We start from the raw sequence: 15,836 nt of genomic DNA, 5'->3' as shown, positions 1-15,836 counted from the left end.
ATACTCATGTCGTCTTCAATTTGTTTCCGATTTCAATGTATGATGCATCATTTGAAAGCTTACAATCTGTAGTTTAAGCACATGTAAAAAACTGAAAAATGATTTCGCCTACAGGTAGCCCTTTTCATTGGGCTGTGTCACAGGTTCGATTATACTCTCAAAATGGCCTGAAAAAGAGAACTTTCATATGAAACTCGACAGTCTATCCTTGTTCTTAGAAATGAAGGCTATTCCATGTGAGAAATTGCCAAGAAACGGAACATTTCCTACAACGGTGTGTACTACTCCCTTCAGAGAACAGCACAAACAGGCTCTGACCAGAGTAGAAAGAGAAGTGGGAGGCCCCGGTGCACAACGTACATTGTGCAAAGTACATTAGAGTCTCTAGTTTGAGAAATAGACGCCTCACAGGTCCTGAACTGTCAGATTCATTAAATGGTACTCGCAAAACGCCAGTGTCAACATCTACAGTGAAGAGGCGACTCCGGGATACTGGCCTTCTAGGCAGAGTGGCAAAGAAAAAGCCATATCTGAGACTGGCCAATAAAAGGCAAAAGAACACAGACATTGGACAGAGGAAGATTGGAAAAAAGTGTTATGGACAGACAACTCGAAGTTTGAGGTGTTTGGATCACACAGAAGAACATTTGTGAGACGCAGAACAAGTGAAAAGATGCTGGAAGAGTGCCTGACGCCATCTGTCAAGCATGGTGGAGGTAATGTGATGGTCTGGGGCTGCTTTGGTGCTGGTAACGTGGGAGATTTGTACAAGGTAAAAGGGATTTTGAATAAGGAAGGCTATCACTCAATTTTGCAACGCCATGCCATACCCTGTAGACAGCGCTTGATTGGAGCCAATTTCCTCCTACAACAGGACAATGACCCAAAGCACACCTCCAAATTATGCAAGAACTATTTAGGGAAGAAGCAGGCAGCTAGTATTCTGTCTGTAATGGAGTGGACAGCGGAGTCACCAGATCTCAACCCCATTGAGCTGTTGTGGGAGCAGCTTGACTGTATGGTATGCAAGACGTGCCCATCAAGCCAATCCAACTTGTGGGAGGTGCTTCAGGAAGCGTGGGGTGAAATTTCTTCAGATTACCTCAACACATTAACAGCTAGAATGCCAAAGGTCTGCAATGCTGTAATTGCTGCAAATTCTTTGACGAAAGCAAAGTTTGAAGGACAAAATTATTATTTCAAATAAAAATCATTATTTCTAACCTTGTCAATGTCTTGACTATATTTTCTATTCATTTTGCAACTCATTTGATAAATAAAAGTGTGAGTTTTCATGGAAAACATGAAATTGTCTGGGTGACCCCAAACTTTTGAACTGTAGTGTACCATTAACTTGAATCAACAATGTCATGCCTGACAACAAAACAACATGTTCTCTCTACATAACCCTCACTCCGCCTCATTGTATTTCCAGACTGAATAAGTGTACAGAAACGGTTGTGTAACACTGGGAATGTTTTGCGAAATTATGTTCTGTAAAGAGGCCCTGGCGTTTGGTATGTGTAAATATCCGTTCTGAAGCATCACTCCAACGATGGTCTTGATGTATGAATAGTCAACAGCGCATACCAGAGGGGGACTGGCAGGCGTTCAAGCAATTTCCTGTTGCTCCATTATTACACTTTTGTTAAATGACCACATGAATTCAGAAGCTAAAACTTGAGCTTGAGAAAGTACAGCTGCTGTTACACACACATACACACACACACACACACACACACACACACACACACGCACACACACAAAGACACGCGCGCGCACACACACACGTCATTACCAACTTTGAGTATCCACTTTCCAGAGTAGGCCTAATGTATTTGTAATGGCTCTATGTGTGTGTATCTTGTCTTTTTAAGGATAGGGGAAATATCGCGCTGCAAGATCTTTGAAAGCCGCAGCCTGGTCAAGAAATAGAAGTCATCACATAGTTGATCAAGTTTATTTATAGAGGTATACAATGCGGGGGGTGGGGGTCCAAAAGCAGGATGCCATTCGAACATCTTGAAGTTGTATGTGGATATGCAGTTATCAGATCATAACTCAATAACATACTACACATGACAAGGAGATAAAGTCAGTAATCAGTAATCAAATTAAAGCAGAATTTTGCATCCCGATTATTATATATGGAAAGCACTACACAGAAACAAAGACAGTGATGCCTCCTATTATGGGATGTGTTGGAATGATCGAGGATTCTTGGGAATCGGAAAACGGTGAGGAATGTGGCTCTACGTGACCGACCGACCTGAAAACATCACGAAACATCAAAGTGGCGAAAGTGCGATCATCTATATGGTATGCCGAGTCCTGCTGATGATAATCGACATGGACACGGCCAGAGCATGACCTACTTTATGTAGTGTCTGGGCCTGTCAGCTACACCGAGACTATGACATTGTTCATGGTTATAAGCCGCTTTATTTCGAGTGACAACAATGACAATAAAGTCCATTCATTCAAGCCGCTTTATTTCGAGACAAGCTGCACATCGATATTATTTTTTTTAAACAAAAACATACCGCGAATTTGCCGGTTTAAGGTTAAATGCACCTGCTGTCAGGGAGTGAGGGTGACAGTGAGGTGACATGCATCTTCTAAAAGGGGATGAGAAATCTGGGTGGACATAACAATACTGGTCTCATTTGCTCTCTGTTGCATAACCTCATGAATTATATGTTATAGTTCGTGACTACTCAGTTCATGGGTAGGCAATTTTGTAAGGAGAGAAGTCTGTATGGGCGACTATACACGCAAATCAGTGCAGATCAAATTTTCGAAACAACCCTATTGGACTCCTTTAGGATACTGTAGGGTTTCAATAAAACAAATCTAATAGAAAACAGCATAGGACATGTTGTTAGATTTCGCAACCTCTGCTAAAGGATGCTATCATAGGTCAAAAAAAAAGTTTTTGATTTTTTTCTAAGATCAAATCTAACAGGTTCCAAAAGCTAACATACTTTTATTTTTTATTTATTTTATTTAATTATTACTTTTTTACTATAGGGTACTCCCAGAGCACATACATCTGGCAACATTATGACTACATGAACATAGTTGTTGCTATTGTATTCTTATTTCAAGGGGCCAAATGTTGGCTATACATTTTTATATCTGAGACATAAAGAAATAAATTGCATGAACAGGTTTGCGTCTGACACTATTATGGGAACACTTACGGCAACAATGTAACTGAGACTCATGTCTCCTTCAGCCAATCGGGGGCAGTGTTTCTACAAGTCAGGAAAGAGTCGTGAATATTCATGAACTATTTGGGCCTTCCCTACTCCAGATTGTAGGAGTCGACGACACCATTCCCTGCACCACACCATTCCCTGCTCGGGTGGAGAAAGCATTCTTTAAGAGAGGGGATATTGTCGGATATTCCTGACCGAACGAACGCAGTTCAAGAAGAGAGGAGAGTTGTGTACCGCAACTGGGTCATATTCCCTTTTGTTTGTCATCTTGATAGTTCATCAACTAGTCGAAACCCTCACCGGCGTCGCTGATATGGTCGATTATCACGCGACAAATAATCAGAATTCTTCTGGAGGACCGACCATGTACATGGAGCCGGAGAACGACTGGGACCGGGACCTGCTGCTGGACCCGGCCTGGGAGAAGCAGCAGCGGAAGGTAGGAGGAGTGGGAATAAGCAGGGCTTTGGGAACAGGGAGAGGTCGGGGACTGAATCTGGGCCCTGGTTACTTTACGCCGATGCATGAAAGCTATGATATGTTAATGCCGTCAGCGTAGTTATAGTTAGAATGTGAGATATTTCTAATAACATATCGTACATAAATAAAACACGTCTTTCTACGTTTCATATTCGGCAAGCTATTGTGGCAGAGGTTATTTCCCCCCCTCTGTGTATGATGGTAGTAAAATGGTAGGTTTAGTTGTAGGGTAGGATATTACTGTTCATTATTTGGACTACGCGCTATTTCTTCATCCCCCCCCCCCCCCCCCTTCTTTCTTGCATTTCTAGACGCGATATTTCTGGCATATCTTTCGATTACATCGTGTGAGACTTCAAAAATAGAATAAAGTTGTCCTGGATGCCCTATCATATGTTCTGGGTCGAGGCAGATAAGACTGCTGCTGGTGGCTTTTTCTCCTCTTCGCAGTAGGAGTGGAGGCTACTTTCTCTGTCGCAGCAGGCCACTTCAGAAATATATCTCACTATTTCCCCCCCCTCTTCTTCTTCGCCTTAATCGCTCATATCGGCCACGATCAAGCCCCCAGAATTGTGATATGTGGAGTGCGACATTTGAGCGTAATTTGGGGCAACGTTGCTTAACAGTCTGGAATGATTTGGGTGTGTATCTGACGGGATGATTTGCATTCTTGTTAGTGGAGTGACAACATGCCGAGCATTATATTCATCCCTTTATTTATGCGTTGGGAACGTCAGCAAATTATCATTAAAATGATTGATATGCCTACATGCATGGTTGGGCTATGTGCGCGTTACTCTTTCTTTAATATAATTTGAACATGTTTTCTTTAAAAAGAAGGGGGGAAAAACGGGGGAGGGCAAAGTTTACTCGCAGCAGCATACAATAAAAGAGACGCGATCAATGATTAACAAACATGCCTCAAACAAACTTCGGCCGTGAACGTTACAACGCCAACCTGAAATCTACATCTGGGGCTGAAGTTGAACAGGGAGGGGGGGGGGTGCGTTCGTAGATTCGCCCTGAGAGCGCCGGAGCGCACACTGGGTTCAACGTCATAAAGGGACCCAAGTAATTTGATTGGACAAGAGGCATTCCATGAGTGCTGATCAGATTCCCAGAGCGAGTTTACGAACGCAGCCATAGTTTCATAGGCCTGGGCATTTGGGCTTGGAGGCGTGATGTATACTCAAAGACGGGATTTACTTGAGAAAAGTCGGGCGGGGGAACCAAGGACACATTCCTGTGGCGTAATCGCCCCTGCTGGGCCAGTTATTGCATACACGTTAACCAATGCCTCCCAGCAAAGTATCAAGAGTTAATTAATATGTGCATGTTTTTAGGCTACTGTATGCACAAATCATAGAAGGACAAGTGGATTTGAGGCGTTATTAAAAGTAAGTCCTTATTTCAAGGAAACTGTCAGCTGTCCATTACCGTTGTGGTTTGGCAACGTAGGTTTTTAGGCCTGCTCTGTTCAGTCCAGTTTAAGCCAGTCCAGTTCACTACCCTAGATACAATTTAATGCACTCCACAGTGCTCAATCTCACATGACAAACATGTAATTAGGGCCAAGTTAATGCCAGAAAATCAAGCAGCAGGCTAAGACATGTTGAAGTACGCACCAGTTCCCCTGTAAAACGCCGCTCCTCTTTTGTGTTTTATTGTACAACCGTACAAACCAGAGCAACAGAATCAGTGTCATGCAAATACACCCCGGTGTCACTTAACCCAACCTTCATGGATCTGATTGGCGAAGGATTATTAGACTATCTCTCCCCATTTCCCTATGTTGACTGCAGTATCAAAGTAACCGCTGGTTTTACATGAGACTGATTTACGACAGAATGGTTCTCCGTCCCTATCTGACTCACCCATGTTACTACCCGGCGCTCCGACGGGCCCACAGTGCCACAGTTAAGGTGGGCAGGGTCGGTTTATCCCCTTCCCTTCCCCGGTTTCATGTGTTGTTCATTTGGCCGACTCTCTTCTCATTGGCTGGTTTTGGTTCCTCCAGAAGTGTGGGCTATAAGGCCAGGCTTTTGAACCAAGGTAACTAAGGACTGGTGACTACACACACACTAAATACCCCTGTGTCATGTCACCCACTTCATCTTTATCTATACCTATTACCCACATTCATATAAGTACACAGCACAGAATAATCCATCTGTAAACGCCACTGTATATATTTGTATATTCTACTCTATTTCGTTTAAAATATATATATTCTATTACTCCTGTCTCTCTTAACTTATATATATATTTTTAATACTTTTATAATTATTGCCATTTTTCTCTTGCTGCGGTCATTTCAAGGAACCGAAACCTAAGAACTTTACTCTCTTATACTTTTATAACGGGATGTAACAATAAACCCGATTCTGATTGTCATTCTGTGTCTGTCTAGGACTATGAGGACTAGGGATGCACGATATTATCGGCACCGATATTTATCGGCCCGATATTGAGGAATTAATGTTTATCGGTATCGGTATTTATTATAAAATTAGCCGATATTTAAACCGATAATATGAAGCCGGAAATATTTCTGCTTCCGGTTTCCGGTTTCCGCACTCTGCTTCCGGGTTCCGCGCTCAGGCACGCAGTTTGTATAGACGAGACGCGAGCGAAACATGCCTTCCCCTGTGTGGACATTCTTCACAATTTCTAAGGCAGATGTTGCGTTTGCAATTTGCAATACATGTTCAACAAAAGTTCGGAGAGGAGGGCAAAGGGCAAAGAGTTACAACACAACGAATCTAATAAGTCGCCTGAAGAATCACCATTGCAAGCACGCTGTATGGAAGGAATATCAAGCACTCGTAGCAGAACACGTTAGCCCAGCCACGGAAAAAGAATCCGCGGTGCCTATTGAAAACGCATTTGAAAACAGCAGGAAGTTCACTCGAGACAGCTCAAAGGCTCAAGCCATCAATGAAAAAATAATGGAGTTGATGGCCCTCGACGACCAGCCTTTCTCTGTAGTAGAAGATAAAGGATTTCGCCAGCTAATTTCACATTTAGAGCCCCGGTATGTACTCCCAAGTCGCCGCTATTTTGCAGACGTGTGCCTGCCTGCTCTGTATGATACAGTCGCCACACACATCCATTGTCTGATCGATACTAGCGTAAGCCAGATACGTTTTACCACGGACATATGGACTTCTGACGTTAGTCCAGTCAGTATGCTTAGTTTAACGGCCCAGTGGCTGGATGAGGACTTCAATATGAAGAAGACACTGCTTCATGCGCAGGTGTTCTCCGGTTCGCATACTGCGACAGCCATCCGCGGCGCTTTTGAAACCATGTTTGGACAGTGGAATATACCTAAGGAGCGGGTGCACGTTGTGCTGAGGGACAATGCGCGCAATATGGTCAGGGCTTGTGATGAATGTGAAGTTGCAAGCTTGGGCTGTATGGCCCACAGTTTACAACTTGCCGTTAATGAGGCTGTACTGAGCCAGAGAAGTATATCCGACTGTGTTGCGATCGGGAGGAAGATGGTAGGACACTTTAAAAAACCATAAAAGGAGGCCAGATCTTGGCTAAAAAAAGCATTGTGCACTGTATAACAGATTCTGTTTGTTAGAGGAAATAATAAATGAACATTTGAAGAGTCAGAAGTGTTCTCTTTGTTGTGTTAACAATAGTGATGTAAGTTAGATTTGGTGAGATCACTATGGAATATTAAATCATCAATCTTTGCTCACTACATAGCCTTTCTTACCTTCAGGTGTGCATGAACTACAGGTTATCAACTGTGAAATGATATCTGAATTGTCTTTATTGTCATTGATATAGTACAGGTACCAAACAACGAAATTTGGGAGGGGGAGCTCCCCTGGTGCTAGGAAAGAAAAAATTAAATAATAATAATAATATCGGTATCGGTATCGGTATCGGCCACGAGAAGCGGGTAAATATCGGTATCGGTATCGGTTGGGAAAAATGCATATCGTGCATCCCTAATGAGGACTATATAATGCCCTGTGTGTGGGTGACTGGGAGTGGTCTAGACTAGGACTATGAGGACTATAGTGCCCTGTGTGTGTGGGTGACTGGGAGGGGCCGCTTTGATTCTCATGTTAACAGGGAGTTTCGGACCCTTCTTGGTTCAACATTAGTTTCTGTGGCTGGTCGATCGGTCCTCTGTGGCTCAGTTGGGTAGGTAGAGCACGGCGCTAACAAGGCTTAGGTTGTGGGTTTGATTCCTGTTGGGACCATATCTACTGAAAAATGTATGCACTCACTGCAACGTAGGTCGCTTTGGATAAAAGCGTCAGCTAAATAGCATGTACTGATTGGTTTGATCAGGGCTGACAGGGAGCGTGTATTCCTATTTCTGCAGCCCGTAGATGAACTGTTAACCCAGTTTATATGACTATCACGCTACATCTTAGGCCTGATTATACTAGGCCTAGGCTACATCTTAGTCCTGCTTCTATGACTAGACTAGGCCTACATCTTAGGTTTGGTTCTATGCCTAGGCTACGCCTACATCTTAGGCCTGATTAGGCTATACATCTTAGTACTGGTTCTATGACTAGGTCTAGGCTACCTCTTAGGCCTTATTCTACTACTAGGCTTAGACTACATGTTAGGCTTGTTTCTATGACTAGGTCTGGCTACATCTTAGTGTGTGCTGCACTCTAGGGCCTGGTTCTAACGTGTGTGCTGGGGTGTGCTCTAGGGCCTGGTTCTAACGTGTGTGCTGGGCTCTAGGGCCTGGTTCTAACGTGTGTGCTGGGCTCTAAGGCCTGGTTCTAACGTGTGCTGGGCTCTAAGGCCTGGTTCTAACATGTGTGCTGGGTAGAGATGCTCCGATCAGGGTTTTTGGTGCCGATCACCGATCACCGATCACTGGAACCAGTGATCTGCCGATCCGATATCACCGATCACCGATCACAGCGTCGAAAATGGCAATTGAAGCTTTTTTTTTTTTTTTTTCTTTCCTAGCACCAGGGGAGCCACCCCTCCTAAATGTCGTTGTTTGGTACCTGTACTATAGCAATGACAATAAAGACCATTCATTCATTCATTCATTCTATTTATTGTGTAGCATTAATTATGTTTTTAATTATTCTTAACACCATTGATATTGTATATTAAGTATTCAAATGAAATTAGGAGATGAGAAAGTATCATGAATTGACAACCATCTGTTTTATTGAATTCACAACCACCTGTAGCTTACTTCAGGAACATACAAATCATAATAAATAAAATGTGAAAATAAAAATCATAATAAATAAAATGTACACTGTCACATCAAATGTGCAACATTCCACTCGAATGAGAGGAACTAGGGGCTCTTAGAGAACTTGGAGCTTATACTGTAGCTTTCCTGAGGAACAATAAACAATAAACATTTCCTGAGGAACAATAAACATACCCAAACTAAAGTGCAACATAAACAGGCTATAGCCAAATATAAAATAAATACTGTTTCAAGTCAGTCAGTTTCAAGTCATATAGGAGGAGATGTTCCTGGCATTATCCCGTAGGATAACGTGCACCTTTCCCTTTGGGATTTCCCAGGCGTTGAGCATGTCTGTGAAAGCTGCAGCAAGTGCCTCTGCGGTGTGTGACCCAGGGAATTCTTGAGAGTGAAGCACCACTTTAGTCAGCTCAAAGTTTGCGTTGATAAACTGCGCAGTCAGGCTCAGCATAGACACAGGACTGACACTCGAACTCCAAATGTCAGTCGTGAAGCTGATTGACGCGATGTTGTCCTTCACTAGGCTCCCGATGTATGTGTAGACAGTGTTATATAATTCCGGCAGGCAAACATCAGTGAAATATTTTCGCCCCGGCAGCGTATAGCGTGGATCCAGGCAGGAAACAAGGCGTTTGAACCCGGCGTCTTCCACAACAGACAGGGGCTGCTGATCAAGGCATATGAATTCTATTACTTTCGCATTTATTTCCTTTCGTTTCTTGTGGTCGTTGCCGTATGGTTGCTGTCGTTGCAATGTCTCGGTAACAGTAAGCTGAGTGAGTGGTGTCGAACGTTCTTTCGACGACTCTTTCTCTCTGGCCTTAGTGCTCGCCAATGTATTAAACTCGTTATATTCCTTCGTGTGACAAGCCTTCAAATGCCGTATTATATTCGTTGTATTGAAAGACCTTGCGTGCGTTCCTCCCCGAGGTATTTCTTTTGAACAGGCATTACAAACGGCATATTTGTTGTCTCTTTCCGACACGGTGTAATATTTCCAGACTGGCGACGCCATTTTGTCAACTGATCGGTCGGGTTTGATCGGCCGTTTTGAGAACTCCGATCAAAACCGATCAAGGCCATATCGGCCGATACCGATCAGCGCCGATCAGATCGGAGCATCACTAGTGCTGGGCTCTAGGGCCTGGTTCTAACGTGTGTGCTGGGCTCTAGGGCCTGGTTCTAAAGTGTGTGCTGGGCTCTAGGGCCTGGTTCTAACGTGTGTGCTGGGCTCTAAGGCCTGGTTCTAACGTGTGTGCTGGGCTCTAAGGCCTGGTTCTAACGTGTGTGCTGGGCTCTAAGGCCTGGTTCTAACGTGTGTGCTGGGCTCTAGGGCCTGGTTCTAACGTGTGTGCTGGGGTGTGCTCTAAGGCCTGGTTCTAACGTGTGTGCTGGGCTCTAGGGCCTGGTTCTAACGTGTGCTGGGCTCTAAGGTCTGGTTCTAACGTGTGTGCTGGGCTCTAAGGCCTGGTTCTAACGTGTGTGCTGGGGTGTGCTCTAAGGCCTGGTTCTAACGTGTGTGCTGGGCTCTAAGGCCCCAGGGTGGTATGTGTCCGGCGCTTCCCTCGCTTTCTCACCCTCACTCCCACCTCTGCGCTCGACCCACCGACAACCTCAGGACGACACCACCCTCTCTGATCCCAGATCAGCTTCCTGTTCAGAAGACCATGCAGTGACAGCACAGAGCTGCAAGGAATGTAACCCCCCTCTCTCTCTCTCTTTCTCTCTCTCTCTCTCTCTCTCTCTCTCTCTCTCTCTCTCTCTTCCTTTCTCTCTCTCTCTCTCTCTGGCTCCCCTTTTTCACTCACACCCTCTTTCTTTCTTTCTTTCTCTCTTTCTCCCACAGTCAGAGCATGCAAGGGGGAAACATTCCATTTGTGGCCCATTATAGCTAGCAGGGGGAGGGGGGCTTTAAGGGGAGTGGGTGTCCTATTTTTTTGCCCGACTGAAAAATAGTTATTTTTTCTTTTTTTTGGGGTGGGGAGGGGGGGGGGGGCGAAATTGCAGATGTGGCCACTGTGGCACAGTGGGAAAGTCCTCCAGGGCAGGCAGGCCAACAGGGAAGTTATGTAGCGCAGGGAGCTAGCTTTGGTGAGGAGGGGGAGTCCCTCCACCCTCCCGCTTTGAGTGGTCAGGCAGGCTGTTTCTGTGTTTCTGTGTCAAAGGCATTCTTTCCGGTCTGTTCCCCAACACACACACACACACACACACACACACACACACACACACACATACACAGTCCCCCACCACCATCACACACTCTTGTTTATGTGCTGTGCATTGTCGAGGAGAGATGTCTGGCTGGTGAACGGAGCCGTGGTGATATGTCAGCGGTGGTGATAGATGGTTTATTTGGGGAACGTGACTGTTAGTTTTGATAATGACAGTGACAACCATGTTTGGCTCGAGATCCCCCCACCTCCCCCACAAAAAAAATAAAAGAATTCAGTCTGGAGTCCAATGATTCTGCAGCGCCTCAACTTCAACCCATGTGGTTTATGTCTGTACGAGTGTGTGACGGTGCCTGTATACATCAACTTTAACGTGTGTGTGTGTTAACTGGACTGGACCTTGAGCTTTTTGGGGTCTTCCAGGCGATGCAGTTCGAGAAAGAAATGTGTGTTTAGGTGCGCTGCTGGTGTCTGCTAGGAAGTAGGGCTTCGTTATTTTGGGGGCGGGGGGGAGGTGGCCGCCAACAGGGGTGGGCTTAGAGGGAAGGGCGTTTTTCCACATAGCAGAGACATTGCTGTGGAGTTTTTTTGCTATTGGTTGGTTGGTGGTGAACACTGTTCTCCTTAAATAAACAACGTTCCCCCTTTCGTTGCATGATCTGCGTGCATGCGTGTGCGAGTGACTGCACGTACGCAAACGGCTGTGCATGATTGGTTGATCGTCCTCTGCAAGTATGCGTGCGATGCGACTGGTATCGTGTCCTGTAAATAGTCGCGTCTCACACGTTGGCATGGAAACCCTACCTCAGCGCGTCTCTGTTAAAAAAAAAAAAAGCATCTCTGTGGCCTCTAAGCAGCAGGCCCCTCGGTTTGGCAGCGTCGCAGCAGATGCTATTTCCTGTGAGAACCAGGCAGAGGCCGAGCGCGTCGGAGGCCTCTCGGCGCTGCTACTGCTGCCGCGGCTATTAAAAGCACCCAGCAGCCCGCCTGCCGCTTCACACCGCTCTCACTTGGCCCAGTTTTTCGGCTCCGTAGAGCAAAACCCTACAGACTCTACAACTGCGACAGAGATAACACACAGAGGAGGACTATTCCTGTCCCCCCCCTCCTCCACCTTCACTAGGTCAACATCTGGCCTGCTAATCCCTCCCAGCCGACTCCTGCAGCCACCGCAGTGCAGACATTGCTCTGGTTGGGGGGGGCGGGGGGGGGGGGGGGGGGGGGGGAGTAGGGGCAGTTTCCCCAACACACTGTCAAGCTGAGTGGGGTAGGACAATAATCCCTCCCCCAGTCCTCCATGATGGGGGTCTGATATTTGTTGAACCACCGCTGGGCAACGCGGGCCTGTGTGACGGGCCGGGGATGTGCTCCCGCCCTCATCCATGCTGGAGGAGGAGGTTGGATCGGAGGCTCTGAGGGAGCTGGCGCTGGTTGCAGGCCGGCAGCAGGCTTTGGCTCCTGACTTGAACCCAGCCTGAGTCTAGCTGTATCAGAAGGGGGGGGGGGGGGAGGGGTGGAGGAGAGGAGAGGCGAGGCGGCAGTAAGCCACCCCAGGGCTTTGCCCCTGACAGGATCCCAGCTTTATCCCTGCTGGAGAACCAGGAGCCCACTGCTTTCTAGGCAGCTCGCTAGCAGAACCTACCACTGTCTTCCATGTGGCCAGACAGACCCAGATCCAAACACAGACCCGGCGCAGTGTGTCTCTGGGTGGACATGTGGGCGGGGGGGGGGCGGGGGTCAGGCTTCCTAGCGTCCATTTACAGTAGGGATGACATTGATGGTTGATTTTGCAACAGGGTTACCATTAGTGTTAGCTAAACCCGTCTACAGACGGTACAACAGTAATGTAGTCCCCTTTCCTCCTACGAAAAAAAATCAAGTCTGCCCTCATTGGCTCTCCTGACCGTCTGGAAGCAGGAAGCCGTGTCTTTGTGTGTGACGTTGTCGTACTGCGGGGGCGATAGTCATCACCACCCTTCCCTCCAAGGCCACTCGTGTACGTCCAGCACAGCCTTTCTCTCTGACTGATGAGGGCTTTGCCTCGGTTTGAATTGTAGTGGTCACAATCCCTTTATGTCTCCAGCCATGATAAGGGAAGGCTAATCGTGTCTGTGTGTGTGTGTGCGGCTCTATGTGCACGCTCCCAAAGCCATCTCTGATTCCCACTTTGACATCTTGTTTTATTATTGAAGACCCAGTTAAGTGTGTCAGCAGCACTGTGGAAGCAGCTAGTAGTCTGCTGGGACGTCATCCAACCCCACGCAGTGGAAAACAACAAGAAAATAACCGTGTACGTTCGTTCGTACAGTATACACACACTATTCAGAGTTCCACAGGGGTTGCAGGACACTATTAAATATTTACAGTAGTCAACCCTATATAGTCCAATGGGCCCAAGGTTTCACCCCCCCTGTTGGTCTCACAGAGGACAGAGATAACACACTTGTCCTTCCTCTGTCTGTTGTTTGCCTATAATGTCTGCAGTGGACATACTCAGACAAAAGAACAATTGTGAGCGGATTAGAGCACTGCCCACGGTAGTGCCGGCTTATTTGTAGGATTTTTTGGGCTATATGTTCTTCTTTTTTTTCTTCTTCTTTTTTTTTTCTCCCAGTGGTTGGTGGATTTTTCCTTCCTTACTAAGTTGGTGTGGTTTCAACAATTTCAGCTGCGCAGTGTGGTCCTTGTGTGGGAGGGCCTTCTCTTTTTTAGTCAGGCATTTGCAGGGGCCTTGAAACCCTCCTTTTTAGTCAGGCATTTGCAGGGGCCTTGTTTCCAGTGAGTTGTTGCAACACAATGAGAGGCCCACAGAGAGCACAAGCGAAGATCTTTGTTCTTATGGACAAGATAGCGATGAAGCCACGCTACCAATGGGAGCCGTTGTCTGCGAACGCGGGGGCAGACGCCCCCTCAGTATAGAATGAGACGGCCTCCCTGCCCATCTCATCACCCAACACACCCTTAGTATGGAGAAAATATACACCAATAATATATGAAAAGAATACCATTTCATTTGATTTCGGTGACGGCCTCTCTGCCTACATCGTCTGTCAAACACATCCTTTCTTACATGCCGTGTCTAGCGCAGGCCCTGACTAACCCCTGGGTGCTTGATGAGGAAGTGACAAAGACGGCTTCTACGATAAGTCTCCGGGGACTAAAGGCAGCTAAGAGGAAGGAAGTCACTGAGGTTTCTGTGGTGAACTCTCCTTCCTCCTTATTCTAGAAAAGAATAGAACAAGCATGCCCTTTATACGTGCGAACCTTCTGAGAGGAGGGAGGGAGGGAGGGAGAGAGAGGTGGAGGCATAGCTGAAGAGAACAGCAAATAGAAAGTGTAGAGCAATTGTCCTTGTGGGAGGATTTGCCCTTGAGGTGTCCCCCAGAAAGGCCTGTTCCGTTATCAGAACACTCAAACCGGTATGCGTTACCTTCCGGCCGAAATACCTGCTCCACTGGAAACACCTTCAAATACATTAGCTAACTAGCTACACACCTAAAGGCAGATCTTGGTGCACAATGCATACACACACACACACTTACACTTGCATGGCAGACATTATAGGGCCCTACCTTTGTCTGGGTTAACAGTATGGAATGTATGGCAGGAATTACACCGGTGTCAGCTAGTACACCATATGCTACAGGTGAAACCTTCCACTTCCGGGTACTGTTAATTAGCGACTCCCACCATCAGAATGTCTGAGAAGGTATTTATGTGTAGTTTCTATATAGGTGTGTCTGTTCAGCGTCTCATCTGCTAATTCAAGTATGCTAAGTATTTCTCACACAAGGGTAGCGCCCACGCTACGTCATGGTGCGCTGCGCTGACGGAATGTTTTTCGGAGCTCTAACTTCGTAGCTGAGCTAGCACCATAACTGTGTTCCCACCCCAATGATATCTCAGCTGACTGGCACGCACACACACACACACACACACACACACACACACACACACACACACACACCTTTTGCTTCTCCTTCCTCAACAGGGCATGTATAACACACCAGGGAAGTGCACCAGACTGATCTCTCTGACCAATGGGATCAAAGCCCCCCAAGGCGTTATTTAACAAGAGCAGTGAAACAAAGGGGTCTCTGAGCAGGGGTCCCAGAGGTGAACCACGGTCCTGGTCGGCCTGGTACCCTGCAGCATAACGCCAGCCAGCCAACCAGTCAACCAGCCAGCCAGTCAACCAGCCAGTCAGTCAGTCAGTTGTTGTGTGAATCCTCAGTGTGTTGGATGGTTGGTACCAGTTGCTCTGGTATCCTAAAGTATAGCCAGCCAACCAGTCGGCCAGCCAGCCAATCAACCAACCAGTCAGCCAACCAGTCGGCCAGCCAGCCAACCAACCAACCAGTCAGCCAACCAGTCAGCCAACCAGTCAGCCAGTCAGCCAGTCAACCAGCCATTCAAATGTGTGAGCCTTCAGCGTGTTGAATGGTTGGTTTTCACACAAGCGTTGATGGAGAACAGCACATGTTGGTTCCCTGCCATGTGTGTTATTGTAGGGGAACGTGTCAGCATATTTCAAGCTGGGCTTTATTTATTTTGTTGTTATTTATTTTGGAGTGTGGTAGTCCCACTCTCATATTAAAGCTTTTATTGGATGCAGACAGTGGAGAAAGACAGGGAAGTAAGGAGGCAGAGGGTATGTCAGCCGGGGCATGGACCACCCCAGGGCCTCCAAGCTGTGCTTTATTGTATTTTAATGCGTTTCATTTAGTTTCATGCCGGTCCGGT

General features: G+C 46.6%; 1 protein-coding gene across 3 annotated transcripts in view; it reads left to right on the top strand.

Annotated features, from left to right (window-relative positions):
* Positions 1-3,356: 3,356 nt before the first annotated feature.
* actn4 (actinin, alpha 4) overlaps positions 3,357-15,836 on the top strand; it is an 84,801-nt gene continuing 72,321 nt past the window's right edge. For all 3 annotated transcript variants that reach the window (XM_080532103.1, XM_080532104.1, XM_080532102.1), the window contains exon 1: positions 3,357-3,660. In XM_080532103.1, coding sequence (XP_080388229.1) covers positions 3,535-3,660 — 126 coding nt within the window. In that variant the 5' untranslated portion in view covers positions 3,357-3,534. The remainder of the gene's footprint in view (positions 3,661-15,836) is intronic.

This window comes from Nansenia antarctica (genome assembly GCF_963989245.1).
Source record: "Nansenia antarctica genome assembly, chromosome: 5".
Taxonomy (NCBI): domain Eukaryota; kingdom Metazoa; phylum Chordata; class Actinopteri; order Argentiniformes; family Microstomatidae; genus Nansenia; species Nansenia antarctica.
Note: the sequence above shows the minus strand (reverse complement) of the source record. Positions and strands in the feature narration are given on the sequence as shown.